The following is a 19,020-nucleotide window of genomic DNA, read 5'->3' on the forward strand; positions in this document are numbered from 1 at the left end:
GGAAGTCCAGTACGTATTAATGAGCAATCATATATAATGGTTTCGTATGCAATCCAAAAACTAGGAATGATATTTACAAGTACTGTATATTTATTTAAAATAAATAAGTAAGTGTAAAATTTATATAAATAATAATAATAATGAATTATTTTGCGGTACTTGATCGCGATCTATCTAGCATTAGTAGTCAGAAACAGATAGTCACGTGAAGTCACAAGATGGTACAAGGCCACCTACTAGGCTACTACATGCTCGGTGCTCCTCCCCCGCACGGACTGAATATCGAAATTGTAATTCAATGAATGCAGCTAAAAAAAAAAAAAAAAAAAAATTCTATTAATCATTCACACATATCACATATCATATATTTTTTTCTTACATGACATGATGAGCAAATTTAATAAGTTTTTTTTTAAAAAAAAGTGTGATATATAAAAATGATTTGAGTGCAAATTTAAAAAAAGATTAGGGGTTCTCGAGAAGTCACAGATACAGAGAAACTGTGAATGTGTGTGCATGCGTGTCGGTGTTAATAGAGAAGGATTCTCTTCAACTTTACGAAATTCATGAAGTTCTCATTCAAAAACTGCAGTAGCGTATAAAACAACGTACAACATTTTTTTTGGGGCAAGTAAAGTGCAGGGAGGAAAAAAAAAGTTAAAACACAACATAACATTATTCATCTAAAACATTGTACCCACAGCATATCGATTTGAATCATTTGATACACCATGAGATGAACGAAACATCAACACACAAATTCTGTAAAAAGATTAACATGATCATCTCGCTTGTTATTTTCTTCCGAAGTGATCACACCATGCAATACTGCATCCTGCAAACATAGAACAAAACATGAGTACTATCTAAAAGAACACTAGCTAAAAGAAGTAGGATTAAAAAAAAAAAAAAAAATTAGAAAGAAAAAATGGATTAGTACCTAGGCGGCACATTTGAACCCTGAAGGTGGAGTCTTGCCACAATCAATGAGGACCTCAAGAGCAATGGGAATAATGATACTGATATTTAGAAGCTTAGCCTTAATGGTGGTGCAAAGGCAGAGAGCCGCATCCAAATCCAACAGACCTTGCAGCACTGGACAGCATGTGTCCTTAGCACTACTGCCAATCCCTATGTGCACAAGGCCGCCTAACACGTCTACGCATGCTCCCAGCTTTAGAGTGTCAATGGGGCATGTGTCTGCCGGTGGAGGTGGGGGAGGAGGACATGGCGTCTCTGTCGGAGGAGGGTTAGGAACAACTGGAGGCACGGGAACCACCGGCGGCGGCTGTGGCACCACTGGCGGCGGCAAAGGCGGAGGCTGTGGCACCACTGGCGGCGGCAACGGCGGCGGCTGTGGCACCACAGGAGGCGGCAACGGCGGTGGATGTGGCACCACTGGTGGCGGCAACGGTGGTGGATGTGGCACTACTGGTACTGGTGGGTATACAATGGGAGGGCTGGGAATAACAGGAGGAGTCACAACCGGCGGCGGGGGTTTGGGCACATAAGGTGGTGGATAAACAATGGGAGGTTTGGGCACGACCGGCGGATAGACCGGAGGCTTGGGTACATAGGGGGGATAGACAGGAGGCTTGGGTGTAACTGGCGGCTTTGGAATATAGGGTGGCTTTACAGCAGGTGGCTTGGGTGGATGTGGGGGCTTAACGTGCGGCGGATGTGGTGGTTTTACCGGCGGTTTGGGTACGTAGGGGGGATAGACAGGAGGCTTGGGTGTAACTGGAGGTTTTGGTATATATGGTGGCTTTACCGCAGGTGGCTTGGGTGGATGTGGTGGCTTGACATGTGGCGGATGTGGTGGTTTCACCGGCGGTTTGGGTACGTAGGGGGGATAGACAGGAGGCTTGGGTGTAACTGGAGGTTTTGGTATATATGGTGGCTTTACCGCAGGTGGCTTGGGTGGATGTGGTGGCTTGACATGTGGCGGATGTGGTGGTTTTACAGGAGGCTTGGGTGGGTGTGGTGGCTTGACATATGGCGGGTGGGGCGGTTTTACAGGCGGCTTGGGTGGTTGTGGTGGCTTAACATGGGGTGGATACTTCGGCGGGAAGGGTGGCTTAACATGGGGTGGATACTTTGGCGGGAAGGGTGGCTTAACATGGGGTGGATACTTTGGTGGGAAGGGTGGCTTTACGTGGGGAGGTTGTTTGGGTGGGAATTTTGGTGGGTACTCTGGAGGAGGACAGTAGGGTAAAGCAAGAGAAGCAAGCAAAGTACCCAAGTTTAGAAGGAGAACTAAGAGATTAGGGAGAGCAAACTTCCCCATCTTCTTCTTCAACAACCCAAGACTCCAACACCGGATGATGTTTCAGTGTTCAAGCTGGTCTGGCGCATATGATGTCTTGGCCTTCTTTTATAGACAATCGATGATCATAGCAGTAGAGACTGTAGTAGTAGTAGCATTTTCACTTTGTGGGGTCTTTGTCATTGTGTTTGCATTGGAGGGCCATCATGTTGTTGTATTCTTCCTTGGATTGTCAATCAAGTTGGATTTGGTACAGCTCTTTTGTGCCAAAAAATTAGAGACTTTCAGGAGGAGGGAATCGAGGAAACGCGGATTTGTAAGAGAGGACATTTTTATCAGGTAGTGGCGTCATGTAGCGCCCGTGAATGTGGTCATGATGCTCACATGTGACTCTTTCACTATGAAAAACACATTTTCCTGCTATTAAAAAACTCAGTAAGAGGACAAACTACTCTCGGATTTTAGCAATCGGATAAGGAAAAATCCTTTTCTTTGAATCGACTACTCGACGACTCCCTCCCTAGCTCCTAGTGAAGCTGTCGGCCAACCAAATAATTTAGAAGTGATTTATCATCAATTTGATACTGAGATTTTTTTTTTTTCTTTGTTTCACTTTTTTTTTTCTTAAGAATTAGGGGAGGTGGGCTAGCAACCTTTCCTAGACGTGATTATAGGAATTTTTTTTTACTGTGAAATGTTCAATTTGAATCATAACTACTGTTTCAAAGACGAACTCCTCATTATAGTACTCTCAAAATATCTAATTAGTTCAAAACGTATCACATAGCCTAAATGTCAAGCTTTACCACTACTATATTTGGATTTTAAAGACACTACCCTTTTTTTATACAAGGGACATGAGGTGGAGGTTTGGAACGTAGATTTTTCATTAGGAAAATCGGGTCAAAGACGCTACCCTTGACTACGCAGTCTGCACATACCTATTTCAGTTTTAAAAAGGTATTTAAAATTTTTACCTGATATATATCTAGAGTAAAATCCCAATTAGGGAGTGCGTCCCAAATGATCATTAATGGGATATTACCCAAAATCACGCATCTTAATCACGGAAGTCAGAAGTTTGCAGATGACAGAGACGCATGCAGCTGGCACGCTCGGCTCTATGAACGCGGAAAACAAAAACAAAACAAAAGCAAGAACAGAAAGAAACATATCGATCAGTTCAATAGCTCTGCCCATAGAAACCATAAAAACCACTTGCTTGCTGGTCCCCGAACTGCTAACAAACAAGACAAAGATGTCCAACCATTGAAACCACTCATGTCAAGTAGTTATCTGTACATAAGAATAGAGAGTATAAAGTACGTACTTGAGAGTTACATACATATTATATAAACTCGAGAACTTCAACGGAAATCTAATTAAGCTTCATTCCAACCCATGTTGTTGATCAAGAATTGTTGATAAATAATGTCTCACTTCTTTGTGAAATTAGATGTTTAGTCTCTATTTTTCACATCTTAGATTCTATATATGTGTGGTTGTGTGGTTGTTAAGGTCTCTGATCTCTCCATATATTGTGAAAGGCTCCCACTGTATAAGGCAAGGAAAAGCACATGCCGACCGATGTCAATGGTGGTGTCAAAAGGGACTTGTTAGGTACAAGCGGTTTAGCACACTAAACCGCATACCCAAATTCACATAATTTTTTTTTTATTATTATGAAGAAAAAAAAATTTAGATAAGAATAAGGTTCTAATTTATCTCACAAAAATTATTTTTGTCGTTAATTCGTATTGTTTCATTAAATAAATATCTTACATTTAATATTAGTGTGTGGTTTGGCCTGCAAAATTAATTGCAATAAGACTTTTTCCTATATATATATATATACTATGTTGTGGGAATGCATGGGGATTGACTTCTCATTACTGAACAACTTAAAATGAATAGCTGTTAATGAAAACAACGCATTTCCTGAATACAACGTATCATAAAGGTACTATTTTTCCCTTTTTTTTCTTTTTCCTTTTTGGGCCTTTGGTTCTTCTATCGGTGGAGATCAGCTAGTCCCTGAGTTTCTATAGTCCCCTACCTCTCTTTTGTTCATATGTGTGTAGCTTCCCCTTTCTCATGAATTTGAGGGGTCGGGTTGCCTGCTTTAGCACTGTTGTGAAAACGAAGCAAGAAGAGTAGAGTAAAACAAAAAATTGATGATAGAACACAAAGATTTACGTAGTTTGATAACGTGCTTATATTTATCAAGCTGTAGAGTATTTTATTATCTTGAGGAATGAAAAAATACATTTTGTATACTGTTCATCTTGACCATATTGTTCATAATAAACATAATTATATAGTTATACGGTAGAAATCCTAATTTCATAATTATTGCTTTATTCGCTCAAGCGAGTCTTGAACGAACTCTCTACTTGTGCTTCGCTAGAGTGATTTGTTGCATGAATATTGAGCAAACTTTTCGTCTAGTGTTTCTCGCGTCACAAAAAGGGTCAAACAATTTTCAACATTACCCTCGACCCCCCACGAGGCTTGTCCACGTTCGCTTCATCTTGAGCCTCCATAGCTCATGCCTCATTGAAATTTCACTAAAAAATAGTGATGAATTCTTGTCGGGTTGGGTCATGAAATCGGGCCACTACAATAATTAACTACTTCACAAACCCAACAAGCCCCCTAAAAACTTTTCCTAGCTTCACCTTTCACGAACGTAGTGACAGATCCATTTGGCCATAATATTGTGAATTTTAGTGCACCATACAATGAATTTGAATTGTTAAAAAAAAAAAATTAAAAACATGAAACGAAACCTTCAGTAACGACATACACCTTTTTTTTTTTTTTCACTTACTCTGCTGGACTGAAAAAAGTTTGCATCTGGTCATTAATGCTTCCATCCCAATTGTATTAGCATATTCTAATTGCAATGCAGCTCAGAAAACTAAGAGGGTTTGTCCAGAAAAGAGCAACTGATCATCAAGGGCTCCAAAATTGGCATATTCTTTCAAGGGAAATGATAGGGATTTCGATAATGGGTTTCGATAGTATTTATTTTACGTAGTGATTAATGAAGTACTTTTTTAATAATATTATGAATTTTTTTTAAAAATATTTAAGATGATTAAAAAAATTCATGAAAAAAAAAAAGAAAAAAAATGAAATACACGTGGAAGAATTCTCGATTGCTAGCTGTAGTACTGCGACCCTTCTTTCAAAGCATTACTTGTAGCATATTCCATGCATTCGCGTTAAATTTTCTCTTACGCTGGATCCAAGAAAGGACATTTGCTGAAAATGTACAGAAGAACGAGAGGTCATCCTCGAGTTGCTTAGATAGAACAGCAAAAGGATTAGCTTTGAAAATAGGAAACTGACAAATTAGATTTTTGTATTATTCAAAATGCAGTACAAAACAAACTTATCTTGTACCACACATCAGGATCGATCCATCCAAAGATTGCATTTGTCCATATGGTGTATGTTCCCCGATCGATAATGTTGACTTTGACCATATTTAAAATTACGACAAAAAATATAGCTTATAGTTTTAGAGTTTAAAATTTATAATTTAAGTAATAAATTTTACTATTAAAAATTTATTTACTGTTTAGTAACTATATGTTTAAAGCACTTTTAAACATATTATATTTATTTAGAAACAAATTAAAAAAGTACTTTTTGAGGTAAATATAACGATTATTTGAATTTTTTAAAAATTATGATCATATTTTTTAAAGTTTGAAAATTGTAATTATTTGAAAGTTGTTTTAGTATTTTCGCTCATTAACAATCTTTTTAAAACTCGAATTATGTTCTGCATTATTTAGAAAAGCGTGTTTGAGATGTTGATTTTCTTTAAATGTATTTTTTGACTTATTTGAGATTAAAAAATTATTTTAATATATAACACTCAAATAACCTAATTTTTCTATTAAAAAGTTTTTAAAACTATTTAAACACTTTTTAGGACTCCTAACGTAACCCCCGTTGTCATACCTTTTTTTTTTTTTTTGAAAACCCCTTTGTCATACCTTATTTTTGTGCTTGGGAGTCTATATCTCAGATAATTCTGATTCTTAATTCGAAATATGATTGTTGACTTACTTGGATCCACTGTGACAAGCATGGCAATCCCACCAAAATCACAAGTGCCTCCACCCAGCTTTGTGTTTTGCAAGTAGCCGTTGAAAGCATACAAAAGAAGCATGAGCCAAAATGATGTCACGTTGGTAGCATGAACCATTGGGTTGAATTGACTTGCAGTCTGCACCCAGACCCGCAGGCATAGTCTATAGCTTGCTAGAACTATCGGTTCAGGAACAGTTGGATTAGAAACACAACAGACTTGAAATGCTAGGTAGAAGTGTCAAATATACAAATCTTTTATAAAAAAATAGACTCTATTAAGAAAAAAAATGAGTTTTTATACTTTTATATAGTGTCTATATTTTTATAAAAAATTTATACGAGACTTGTGTATTTAAAATTTATATATATCATTTCTCGATCCTTATATCTAGTGTTGATGATGGAGATAAGAGAACTAAATCAGGTGGGCTAGGAACATGTTTTTGGGGCCTACGAAAGCTACCAGGTGGGCTTGGCTCGTACTCTGGTGGATTTGGGAGTGGGGAATAGATAGGTGGGCTAAGCGTGTTAGAGGTTACGCATGGTGGGCTTTGGATAAGGAAATTGAGTGTTGAGCATTGTGGAGGGGATGATAATTTATAAAGCATAGTTTAAAGAGTAGTACTACTCTGCTACTGTATGTGCTCACTTTTTGTGCCGTCTAATATAAATTATTATTTTTTAAATATATTTAAATATTTTTTTAAAAAAATATCAATACACTAATAATCATTTTTTTAACTATTAAATAAAAAAAATTAAAAAAAAATTAAATGTATAAACGATCAAAATGAAAAGGTAAAATGAGGCGAGATAGTAGCATTACTCTAGCTTAAATTAAATTGTATAGGTGTAGTAGGTAATATTGGTGTAGGTAAGATTGTATGGTTGTGGGGGGAACATGTGCTAATGATTCAAATTGTTGTAATTTCGTCACTCCAAGTGAATTTCTATACCAAAACGAGAAAATGACACGGACCAAAATCACGAGAGAACATCATAAATCGAGGGAAACAAAGAAAACGGTTCAAAAACAAAGGACAAATCCGGCACATCGATTACAAGTGTAACGGTAACTTTCTGTCTTGTTCTTCCTTCCGTCTTCCCCCACTGCTGCTTAAAAATCAGGCCCAAACCCACAAAAGGAATTAGCTTTCGATCCTCTGAAAGAGAGAGCGAAAAACCCGTTGAAAACAATCGCAATTACTTCACAGAAAATCCCCGAGAAGATCAGAAATGACCATGCGCAAAGGAGAAGAGGAAAAAGAAGAGAAGGAGAGCCTTGTTATGGCCACTACCAAAGTGGTTGAGTACTTGGAGCCATTGATATCAAAAGAGCTTCTCTGCAAGTTTCCCGACAACTTGGTCTTCGATTTCGACTATACCCAGAGCTCGATATGGTCCCCTTTGGTCACTAAGGCGTACAGCCCCATGGACTTGGACTTTGAATTGGGTTTCATGGCACCAAGAAAGCTTTCATTCGGGATGGAGTTGAGTATGGATTTGGGCAACAAAAACAAGCTCAAGAAAGTCACTTCCAACATCAAGAAGAAGATCAGCACCACTTCCTTCAACATCAACCACAATCTTCTGAAGATTAAGCTCAAGAAGAAAATAAAGGCGTCCGAGTTCTCTCCAACTCCTATGAAGAACACATGTTACCCAGCCGCCATAAAGGTATTTCTACTTCTTTCAGGGTTCTTGCTCCATATTTTTCATTTATATCTTTTCCTTTTTTTTTTTTTTTTCTTCTTCTCTCTCTCTCTCTCTCTCTGCCTGAAAGGTTACAGTTTGGATATCATCAGACTGAAAGAAAGCCCATTTGAATTGAAAGTGTTAGGGATAAGTAATGTATTCGATAGCTAATTCAAGGAAAATTTCAGATCTTGGGGGGGGGGGGGGGGGGGGGGGGGGGGGGGGGGGGGGGGGGGGGGGGGGGGGGGGGGGGGGGGAGGTGGTGTTGAAGTTATCAGGGGAAAATGTCTGATTCGTTATAGAGATACCATGATTTACCAAAATGTGCTAAATTTCCCGAAAACCAAACGTCTAGCACCAGAAGACTTGGAATCATTCTGCTGCTACTGCCCTTCGCCCCCCTGGCGCTTTTCTCTGTTTAAGATTCTAATCCATTTAGTTCATTCCTTAAATTTCAAGTCTACTGAGGGTGTCTTTCACATACTACTTTATACGTATACAGGCATGGACTATGGTGCTGAAAGCTGCGTCGAAAGGTTTCAAGAAAAAAACGAAAAAAGATCACACAGCCTATCACCGAAAGCCCTCCAACTATCTGAGAGATCATGGAGCTACTTCAAGAGGATGATTGTATTTGTAATTTTATTCTCAATTAATAAGATTGATTTTCATTAATTTATAGTTGGTATTCTTTCAGCAGGCATCCTCTTCGTCCAATTTTTTCTATATTGTTTTTTCTTTTATTTTTTGGGTGTAATAACAGGCTATTGATGCAGATTTTAGACGTATATCTTTTTTATCTACAGTAAGAAACAGAAATCATCCAGATGCCATTAGGATGGAAAGGCTAGAATTCTGACAAACTGGCGTTGGATATATGCTGAATATGTGTAGAAAAAACATCTCTTTAAATTGATCTTATCCGAACTTGAGGAGCTTGATCATGTACGTGTATACGTGTATGAGCTTGGCTCAACTGGAAGATTGGCGTGGAAATTGGAAAATGCAAGTGGCTTAAGAAGGAAGAACATTGATTATGATGATTGAAATTGGAGACTTGAAGGGCACTTTATAGGAGCAGAAGCATAAGGTTCTTGCCTGTAACTCCTTTACAACTATTTCAGAACTCATTTTTTTTTATAGGTATGAACTTTAGGCATTGGTATTTTATAACACATTTCATAATTAACCAATGCAATTATTCTACTTCATTAAAAATAAATTTCAATTTTACAAAACTACCATCTATATTTCATGCTGAGTAAAACAATTCTAAAAGAGTTGGTAAGTTGATTTCTCAAGTTTTTAATCCCAGAAGATGATTAAAAACACTTCGGATGCAATTTTATTAGCAACCTTCACAAATTTTAATTTTATAAACGTCAAGAGGAAAAATACATTAATACAAAAATTTCATAAAAGTAAACTCACAAATTGATATATTACATCAGATTACAAAGTTATTTTTAATGTAAAGTGGATCAAATAAATCACATGAAACTACGTCAATTTGTTGTAAACTTGTCCGTCGGAATACCTTTTCAACTAGATTGAACAACATGCATTAGGTTACATTTTCTCTCATTTGGGAATCAGAAGAACATTCCACAATGCTCAACTTCAAGCCCATTTGGCCAAGAGAGACATACAACCAGCCCCAAGAAGAAGAGATACATTCGACTCTATCTGAAGCTTGAAATTGCTCTGCACCCTTGAATTCATAAAATCGGCTGCAAGAAGATCAACTAGAGCCATATAGATTAAGATCCCGGCCGATGCTGCATTAAAAATTCCTTCAACAATCAGGGCAGTAGAGCTGTTCTCATTGTAAACATTAGATATCCCGATTCCGATTGCAATCCCAACTGGGGTTGTAAGAGAGTAGAATACCACCATAATTGCAATAGCTCGGGACTTGAAGTTTGCCTAAAATTGCAGATACCAAAAAAAAAAAAAAGGACATATTTATATGAATTTATAGACCAGTTACAGTACTTAAAATTGTTTATGATTATTGTACCCGCAAAACAATAAATAAATAAATAAATTTATAAAGGTTAAATGTACCTGAGAGATGCATCCACCAAGTCCCATGCCCTCAAAAAATTGATGGAAGGTTAAAGCAGCTACAAGAGGCCTTATTGTCTTTGGACTTTCAGAAGCACCCAGAGAAATTCCTATAATGACTGAATGCACCACAATTCCCAACTCCAGAACCTACAGTTTAGCCAAAATTACATAAACAAACTCTAAAAATGGTTTTTTGGATAGTGAAACGAGATGAAATGAGAACAGATGAGACTGTTTTTGTATTCAAATGGGGCCTAATATTTCTTCATGCCAAAAACAGGAAAAGAGAATTTATAAAAAAAAATAGATATATACACAATGGATCACTAATTTGGAGGAAAACTGGTGAAGACACATGACAAGTTATTTTTTTGCCAAAATAAAAACGTCCCAACACGCTCATGAAGGCAAGAGTTTTTCGAGAAACCCAGAAAAGAAGTTCGGAAATTAAACCAAAACAGAGAAGGAAAACTTGTAGATCCTTTTCACACATGAAAACTTGTTCCTGAGATTTCAAAAATTGATTTAAGCGAACAAAAACCTGAATATATATGAATGGGGAATTGAACAGAAGGATCGTCAAGTACTCCACAACCTCAAATTACCTGCGATATGACTCGATTTCGAAGAAGCTCAGACGAGCCAGGATTCTGAGCCAAATAAGCCACCGGACCGTGAGCATGACCATGAGTTGCATGAGTATGAACGTGCGTGTGATCCTCCTCATCATGCTCACCGACCTTCTCCTCGAGTGGTCCAGTCCCATGTGGAGCGTTATGGACGTGAGATTTGCTGTAATATGAAGTCGCAAAGGCATCAACCATCAAGGTTCCAATGGCGGACACCATCGCAACAAACCCCGTGAACGGAAATTTCCCCCAAGGATTCTCTGCAAGACACGGCGACGTCAAGTTCTCGAAAGCATCTGGAAGTACGTGGATGAACCCCGTGGATAATATCACACCGGCGGCAAAGGCCTTAATGATGAAGAAGATGTTCTTCTCGGGACGCAGAGCAGGTATAGTCTTTCCAAGCATTGGAATACAAACTCCAAGTGCACCTGCAACGAGTATGGAAGAAATAGCTACGAGTTTATATTTGAGAGCTTGGTCCTTGTCACGCTGATCTTCATCACCAGTATCACAACTGCACTCTCCAAAAACCAGGGAAGGGAGTAGGAAGAGGGCGCAAAAGAGTGTGCTATAGAGTTGTTGAACCATCTCCATTGTGTGAATATCGATTGAAGAAGAAAGAGACGGGATTTTAGAGATAGCACGTAAAACTAGGCCGGTTCGTGAGGAGGAAGACAGACTCTAGCTTATAAAGAAAATAATTGTGCTTTGACTTCTTTTTTTTAATTATTATTATTATTATACTAAATATTTTTATGAGTACATGTTTACATCATTTTAGGCCTTTCGAGAGTATCTCAACCAATTTCATTTTATCTTAAATTTTTTTTATCTCGTTTTTTTTTTTTTAAATATCTCTCAAATACAAATATTTTTTAATTTTAAATATCTAATTTTTTCATCTAATTATTATCTAATTATTACAATATTTTAAATTTCTAAATAAAATATAAAAAATAATTCAATTTTTTTAAATCTCAAAACGAAAATAATTTGAAAAATTATATTCTAACAATATAACTTTATAATATTTTTATTTAATTTTTTCTCTCAAAAACAAATAAAATATTTTAACTTAAATAATTTCATTATTATTTACAAATTACTTTACTATTATTTATAAATTTTTCATTGAAATGTACTATGGAGTGATTCTAGACCAATTTGACGTCATTCTCTAAACTAGCCCTAATCTTTTTTCATCTCCAATATCAATTAATAAGTGAAAATAATAAATAATCTTTAAATAAGATTTAAAAGATCGATGAGTTTAGCAAATTCATTTTCAAATTTATTTCTCAAGTACAATATGGTTGGGTGTAGAAATAATGAGGTCATGATACCGTCACAAATCAGTTTGCAGGAGACGTGTGAGGAATTTTATTTGTAATTAAATTAGGTAAAAGAAATAATAATATCATTTTTCGATAATGATTTCCAAATCCTCAGCGTCAATTTGGCAGTGTAAAATTTATTGTTTCAAGGAACGGTTAAGATTATATATATTCGTTGAATGAGTCAAAAGATAACAAATTTGGATCGTCGACTTGAGAAGGAAGTCTATCCACATCACATGTAAAGATCCAACTTCAATTTCTACTATTCTACATCCAACCTGGTAATTGGTTGAAGATTTTCTTGGAAAAAAAGGATGTAGACATTCAGAACATAGAAAAAGAAAAATTACTATATATTATGTGAAATATTTTTATTTTATTTTATATTCTTAATCACTTCATAATCCTTACCCATTTTAACAGAATCACCAACTCAACGCCAAATCGGCACCACTATGATTTTAGGGATTAGGAAATAAGAATATACATAGTTGCCATATACACAATTGTTATCATACATAACATAGTTATTATTTCTATTTATTTGTACGTTCATTCTCTATATTCCTGAGTTGTCGTTGGACCTCTATCAGAAGCTCATGGTCATGCTCACGCCATCCCTGTCCTCCTCCCATTTCATCGGACCCACACTCGACGAAGCCGATTGGAGCAGGTAAATTTTACAATAGATTTTACGTATACCGGCCCAATCCCATCCTGGCTCTCTCTGCGTAACCTACTACTAATTTACCCTATACAGCCTAGGTCACCTTGTGCGGACAGACTTCTTATAGCCAACCTGGTAATTGGTTGCAAGATTTTCTTGGAAGGAAAGGATGTCGACATTGAGAGCACAGAAAAAGGAATATTACTCTATATATTATGTGCAATATTTTTATTTTATTTAATGTTCTTAATCACCTCGTAATCCCTACCCATATTGACAAAATCACCAAATCAACTTCAAATCCGCACCACCATGATTTTATGAATCAGGAATATACATAGTTAGCATATACACAATTATTCCCACACATAGTATAGTCATTATTTTTATTTATTTGTACGTTCCTTCTCTGTATTCTTGCGCAACCTAGGTCACCCTATGTGGACAGACTTCCTACAGGCAACCTGATAATTGGTTGCAAAATTTTCTTGAAAGGAAAGGATGTCGACGTTGAGAGCACAGAAAAGGGAAAATTACTCTATATATTATGTGCAATATTTGTATTTTATTTTATGTTCATAATCCCTGCCCATATTGACAGAATCACCAAATCAAAATCAAATTTGCACCACCATGATTTTAGGAATTAGAAATATACATAGTTAACATATACACAATTGTTACCATACATAGCATAGTCGTTGTTTCTATTTATTTGTACGTTCTTTCTCTATATCTTTGGGTTATCGTCGGACCTCTATCAGAAGCTCATGGACATGCTCACACCATTCCTGTCCTCCGCCCCATTTCATTGGACCCACACTCGAGACAAGTTCAATTGAAACAGGTGAATTTTACAATAGACTTTACGTGTACTGGTCCAATCCCATCGTGGCTCTATCTGTATAACCTACTGCTAATAAATCCTGTGGCAAAATAATATTATTATTTCTTTTACCTAATTTAATTACAAATAACATTCCTCGTGGGTCTCCTGCAAACTGAGTTGTGACGGTATCATGACCTCATTATTTCTACACCAATGCATTCAACGATATTGTATTTTTGAGAAATAAATTTGAAAATGAAATTGCTAAACTCATCGATCTTTTAAATCATTTAAAGATTATTTATTATTTTCACAGTTTGGAGAATTAGGTCAAATTGGTACAGAATCAGTCGTCAGTACGTCTCTAAGAGATGAGAGGAGAAATATAATAAAATTATTATAAAATTAAAATATAATTTTTTAATATAAATTTTATTTTGAAATTTAAAAAAATTAAATTATTTTTTATATTTTGTTTGAAAATTTGAAAAAGTTATAATGATTAAGTAATGATTAGATGAAAAAATTAAAAATTACAAATTTTAAATTGAAAAGTGTTTGTGTTTAGTGTTTGAAATTTGAATATTGAGATGAGATGAGAGTATCTTACTATCCAAATCTGGCCTAAGTGAGTCGTATATGAAGCCATTTAAACAGTGTTACCCCTACGGTTAGAGAGGACTAATTCAGCATGAAGAGAATCATTAATCTGTTTACAACTGCTTGAAGAATTTCAACCAAACCACATTAATGCAAAGCAAAATCAAAAGAATGTTGAAGTTTCAATTTTAACAAAAGTTCGCTTTCGCAGACAGAGCAAAACCACGCAATTACTATATGGCACTTTACAGAGACCAAGTGGCGAGACACATTATGCAACGAACACACAATCTGCAAGATTTTCATCCCAAGGCATTCAAAAGTATATACTAATGTTTCATCACCTGCAAGCTGTGAATTCTACATTGCTTCTCTCTAATCTATCGTGTCATGCTGAGCATACGCTTCCTCATCATAATAATATTCACCATCGTCATCCTCGTCATAATATTCTTCGGCAACATCGTCATCAGCATCGTCGCTTCCATCATGTAGGAGATATGTGGAATCTCTAGACTGCTGACCCCTTAGCCGCTCTTGAATTCGATCCCTGATGGCAGTGCCCTGATAAACAACGAAATTGTATGGTGAGGATGCCGAAATAATATATAAGCAGATCAAAAGCATGCATGTGCTCTATCATCACCAGCCTAATTTTGTGAATGAGAATTGTGTTTGTCACGGACAAAAATAAATATCTAGATATTTGTAACTGTTAATGCATTGATTGGCTTACCATTTTATGGCAACGTTCTTCAAACATCTCAAGAAATCCAGCAACCAAGCGATCGGCATTCTCCACCCACTCATTACGATACATTGCAACAGTTTGAATCTAAAATTTTATGGAAGAAGAAACTTAAATCAATCAGCGTTCCATACAATAGTTGATGGAAAAGAAGAGCAAAAATCTGACAAATGAATATACATTAAAATTTTGATACTGGAGAGAGAGAGAGAGAGAGAGAGAGAGAGAGATTCCACAATCAACGAAGCCAATGATACATAAGTATTTGAGTAGCATGCCTCACAAAATAAATACCATCAGCACAAAAGACGACACAATGACCACAGGTAAGAGTTCAATCTCTGTTGCTTGCTTGATTGAAAAAAAATTCTCTGTTGCTTACATGAGGGCAACAAGAATGGAACAAGCAGAAAAAACAACCTAAGCACACCATGGGTACATGGCAAACTGCCCAAGTGGTAGGGAACATTAACATGGGGCATTACATTGCCCCTTTTGCAGAAAAGGATTTTCAAGAGGCTTGAGGTCACAACAATCAAATACTGGAGACTACTTTGGAGATCAGTTAGTCATCAGCAATGAGACCGCTGACTGTACCCTTCGGAAATGATTAGGTTTGTGTGTGAAACAATAGGATTCGAGCCCACATTCACTCCATGGTGATTGCAGACACCACCCAAGACATATGTGGCAATAATTTTGTTCAACTCAAAAACACTGTGAGGAGATGAAAGATAGGCCAAAAACTACATGCATCACTAACAGAGTATACGATATGATGACCTTTGAATCGACTGAATTCATGACAAAGGGGGCGTGAAAATGATACAGGTATTTCAATTTAGGTAGGTATTAATCACACACTCATTCTCTATTTTCCTCTTCTGGATAAGTAGCTGAGTTCATGAATCCGAGTAAAACAGCTCCATAGTTATCAGAACAAAATGAATAAACAGAAAAGCTCCAAAATAAATTATACTTGCAAGAATGGGCTCCAAGGGCTCCTGGCATTCATACTTCAATTAAGTAATAAACATAGCAAACACAACGGAGCTTCATGGAGGATAACATCAATAATGTCATTGGAAATAAAGATATCTTTCGAGGAAATCTGTATATCAAAGCCACCAAATTCATGCTCCTGGTATTAGTTCAAAAACTACTTAAAATCTTATGTGCCACAAACAAAACCTAGATGAAAGGATCCGTCACATAAGATCACATATATATATATATATATATATATAGAGAGAGAGAGAGAGAGAGAGAGAGTATAACATATCAGCATAATATATAACGAAATCAAGTCCTCCCCGTCTCTTCCATAAGATCTTTGCTGCATTTTTATTGGCATAATCGCCACATACCTTCTCTCCCACCTTCTCTTGTTGTTCCTTCACTTTCTCCTGTAATTTCTTCAATTTCATGTTCACCCTCAATCGTTTTTCCTGTGTACATGAACAAAACCAGAATAAATACACCAGGAACAGAAAAAAGCAAAGAGATTCCGAAACAGAATCCAGCAATTGGGATTATCTATTCAGAAATAAACAATAATAATAAAGAGAATCTAAATAACAAAATCATGCCTTCACGTAGCTAACACCAAGATCTGTTCTTGAATATCCACGATCCAAGTTACGCATCACGTATTCATTATAATCTTTTACAATCCTCATTATAACGTCTGATGTAGAAATCCCATCAGTCCGTTTTGTTTCCTTGAACTTTCCAGCAGATTTAACCTACAATAGAGGATTTCTTAATTTAATTGCATGCTACAGAAAAAAGTAGCAATCGCAATAGAAGAGAAACTGTCTCCCAGACTAACAAATTCATAGACATCGTTCCCAGCTCCACTAGCATCTGCATAACTGCAAAATATTTATAGCAAAGTGCGAAAGATTACACGAAATACCTGAATATTTGAATCACTTAAATTATCATTACAGAATGGATTCAATGGAAACAATGTAAGACAAAAGACAAATACTGTGAAGTCAATCAACAATTCTGTTGTCTTGACATGATATAAAAGGTTCCATAATTCGAACAGATTATTGGGCAAGGGAAACTCAGAGGAACTCATCCTTGTTGTGGAATGCCTTAGAAGAAAAAAAAAAAAAAATTGTATCATAACTCTTGAGCTTAAAGCAAAGAGTATCAGTTGATTATTCTTACGGAAGAGAATCATGGGCCACATAGTCAATCTTGTGCTTGTCAATAAATTCTTGTGTGATCACCCAAGGTGCATTGGGAATGACTTCATCCACCCACCTGCACAAAGGAACAAGAAAACCTCACTGCCAAGAAATACACAATTCCCTCATCCATAAAAAAAAAGCCTTTGGATGATACACTACACACCATATTTCAAACTAAAGCGTACTATCTGCATACCATAATTATATGGAAGGAAAATTCCAAGTAGCCATACATCTTTCTTCCAAAGTCTCAAGAGTACTCAAGCTTTATCAAGAATTCAAGTCATTGGAAAAAATTATACCTGCAATGACGAAGAGATTCACAGCGTTCGTCCTCCGTCATAACAGTTTTTCCTTTATATCTATGGGTGATCTCATCATTGCAACATCCAACAAGCAGATGGGTGCTTGGGAACCTGAATATACAATTTAATCTTATAAGAAAGTTGTAGCGAGCATGGCAGATAACAGACACAGACAAAATGAGAAAAAGAAAGAACCATATATACAAGCCATGAACCGATGCACGCATTACCAAAAAGCAAATGGTTAAAATTCAAAAAGCATTTCCGGAATGTTAGCTAAAGCTCAAATTAGAAGAAAACAGCAGAAGACTGACCAAACCTAACAAGGAAAAGAAGATCTACTAAAAGACTACGCTAGAATTTTGAAAATGCATAATTCAATATAAATATACATCACCAAAATTAACTTTAGTGAGCAAAGAAGGATAAAAATCAATCTCATGAAAGGTACGGATAAAGATAAGGAATAACAACGAAAGACAGAGATGCAGTTATAACGCCATATCATTCATATTTGAAATGAATTTCCCCACGTAACACAAATACAACATAAAAATAATATAAGCCCAAATAAGTAGAACTTGAAATTTCCTAGAAATAACAGAATTCAGTCAAAACTTTGACAAATTTTCACATACAAAAAGAGGAAAGGCGCGAAAAGAGGCAACCCAGAAAAGTAACGGATCACAACAGGTATGCAAAAGGCATTTCGCTAATATAATTGGAAAAAAAAGAAAAAAAAACAAGGAAGGGGACGGAGAGAAACAGTTTCTTGGCTTGCTCAAGGGAGCGAGCGTGGCCGAAGTGGAAGAGATCGTAGATCCCATCAGCATAGACTCGAACAGGAGGAGGGTCCGGCACACTGTCATCAGAGCTCCCGTTCGAATGTAAAATGGTGGCATCCTTGGGCTTAGGTTCCTCCATTCAACGATTCGAGTCGCCAGTCACTCGACTACGGCAGTGATTTAACACTACTGATGTGCTCAGAACACTCCCATTTGTAAAAGAATTCTTAACATAACAGTATTTGTAACTGTTACGCCTTCCCCATCTTACCATTTTATTTTTATTTTTCTTTTAATTATCATTCTTTTATTCACCATTTTCATAATTATTACCATTTTAATATTTATTCTCTTAAATTTATAGAATATAATTTTCTTTCTTTATTTTTTTATTTGTTTTGGTGATTAAATTTTTTTTTTTTTTTTAAGTTTATAAGATGGCACAAAAAACACTTCTATGCTATTTTTTTTTTTTTATTGTACGTGTCATTGAGTCTCTAAACATAAGGAGCCCTCTAATGTCCACTGCTGGAATTTCTTATTCTCTAATGATTATTTATTTATTTATTTTTATGAATAATGATATATATAAGTTATTATTTTTTTAAAGTTTGTCAGTTCTCACATAAAATTTGTATGAGCAAGCAGGACAACCGACAACAAAGGAAGCAAATCTCTAATTGGTTTTGGTGATTGCTTTTAGGTAACTGATTAAGTATAATTAAATTAACACTTATGGATTTGCAAATTCTATAAATCCAGCCTAATCAGGCCG

The 19,020-nt window shown here is 36.2% G+C and overlaps 4 protein-coding genes across 5 annotated transcripts; 1 reads left to right on the forward strand and 3 right to left on the reverse strand.

Moving 5' to 3' along the window:
* Positions 1 to 554: 554 nt before the first annotated feature.
* On the reverse strand, positions 555 to 2,366 carry LOC121251404 (36.4 kDa proline-rich protein-like). Of its 2 annotated transcripts, XM_041150658.1 has the most exons (3): positions 2,072 to 2,366; positions 942 to 2,035; positions 555 to 837 (listed from the first exon to the last, which is right to left on the reverse strand). In XM_041150658.1, coding segments are annotated over exons 1-3 (1,311 nt in total). In that variant the 5' UTR covers positions 2,288 to 2,366; the 3' UTR covers positions 555 to 836. The 2 variants fall into 2 exon arrangements, with proteins under 2 accessions (XP_041006592.1, XP_041006591.1); XM_041150657.1 differs by having other exon boundaries at positions 942 to 2,365.
* Positions 2,367 to 7,421: 5,055 nt separating this feature from the next.
* LOC121252788 lies at positions 7,422 to 8,847 on the forward strand. Its single transcript, XM_041152602.1, has 2 exons — positions 7,422 to 8,050; positions 8,571 to 8,847. Exons 1-2 carry the CDS (start codon positions 7,610 to 7,612, stop codon positions 8,694 to 8,696), a joined length of 567 nt encoding a protein of 188 aa, XP_041008536.1. The 5' UTR covers positions 7,422 to 7,609; the 3' UTR covers positions 8,697 to 8,847.
* A 196-nt stretch (positions 8,848 to 9,043) lies between these two features.
* LOC121252786 (zinc transporter 1-like) lies at positions 9,044 to 11,469 on the reverse strand. Its single transcript, XM_041152600.1, has 4 exons — positions 10,744 to 11,469; positions 10,136 to 10,285; positions 9,615 to 9,994; positions 9,044 to 9,161 (listed from the first exon to the last, which is right to left on the reverse strand). Exons 1-3 carry the CDS (start codon positions 11,362 to 11,364, stop codon positions 9,689 to 9,691), a joined length of 1,077 nt encoding a protein of 358 aa, XP_041008534.1. The 5' UTR covers positions 11,365 to 11,469; the 3' UTR covers positions 9,044 to 9,161; positions 9,615 to 9,688.
* A 2,897-nt stretch (positions 11,470 to 14,366) lies between these two features.
* LOC121252787 (choline-phosphate cytidylyltransferase 1-like) lies at positions 14,367 to 18,474 on the reverse strand. Its single transcript, XM_041152601.1, has 8 exons — positions 18,227 to 18,474; positions 17,458 to 17,571; positions 17,133 to 17,228; positions 16,783 to 16,825; positions 16,541 to 16,696; positions 16,319 to 16,399; positions 14,940 to 15,038; positions 14,367 to 14,767 (listed from the first exon to the last, which is right to left on the reverse strand). Exons 1-8 carry the CDS (start codon positions 18,382 to 18,384, stop codon positions 14,579 to 14,581), a joined length of 936 nt encoding a protein of 311 aa, XP_041008535.1. The 5' UTR covers positions 18,385 to 18,474; the 3' UTR covers positions 14,367 to 14,578.
* Positions 18,475 to 19,020: the final 546 nt, after the last annotated feature.

This window comes from Juglans microcarpa x Juglans regia, chromosome 2S, assembly GCF_004785595.1.
Source record: "Juglans microcarpa x Juglans regia isolate MS1-56 chromosome 2S, Jm3101_v1.0, whole genome shotgun sequence".
NCBI classification, from domain to species: Eukaryota; Viridiplantae; Streptophyta; class Magnoliopsida; order Fagales; family Juglandaceae; genus Juglans; species Juglans microcarpa x Juglans regia.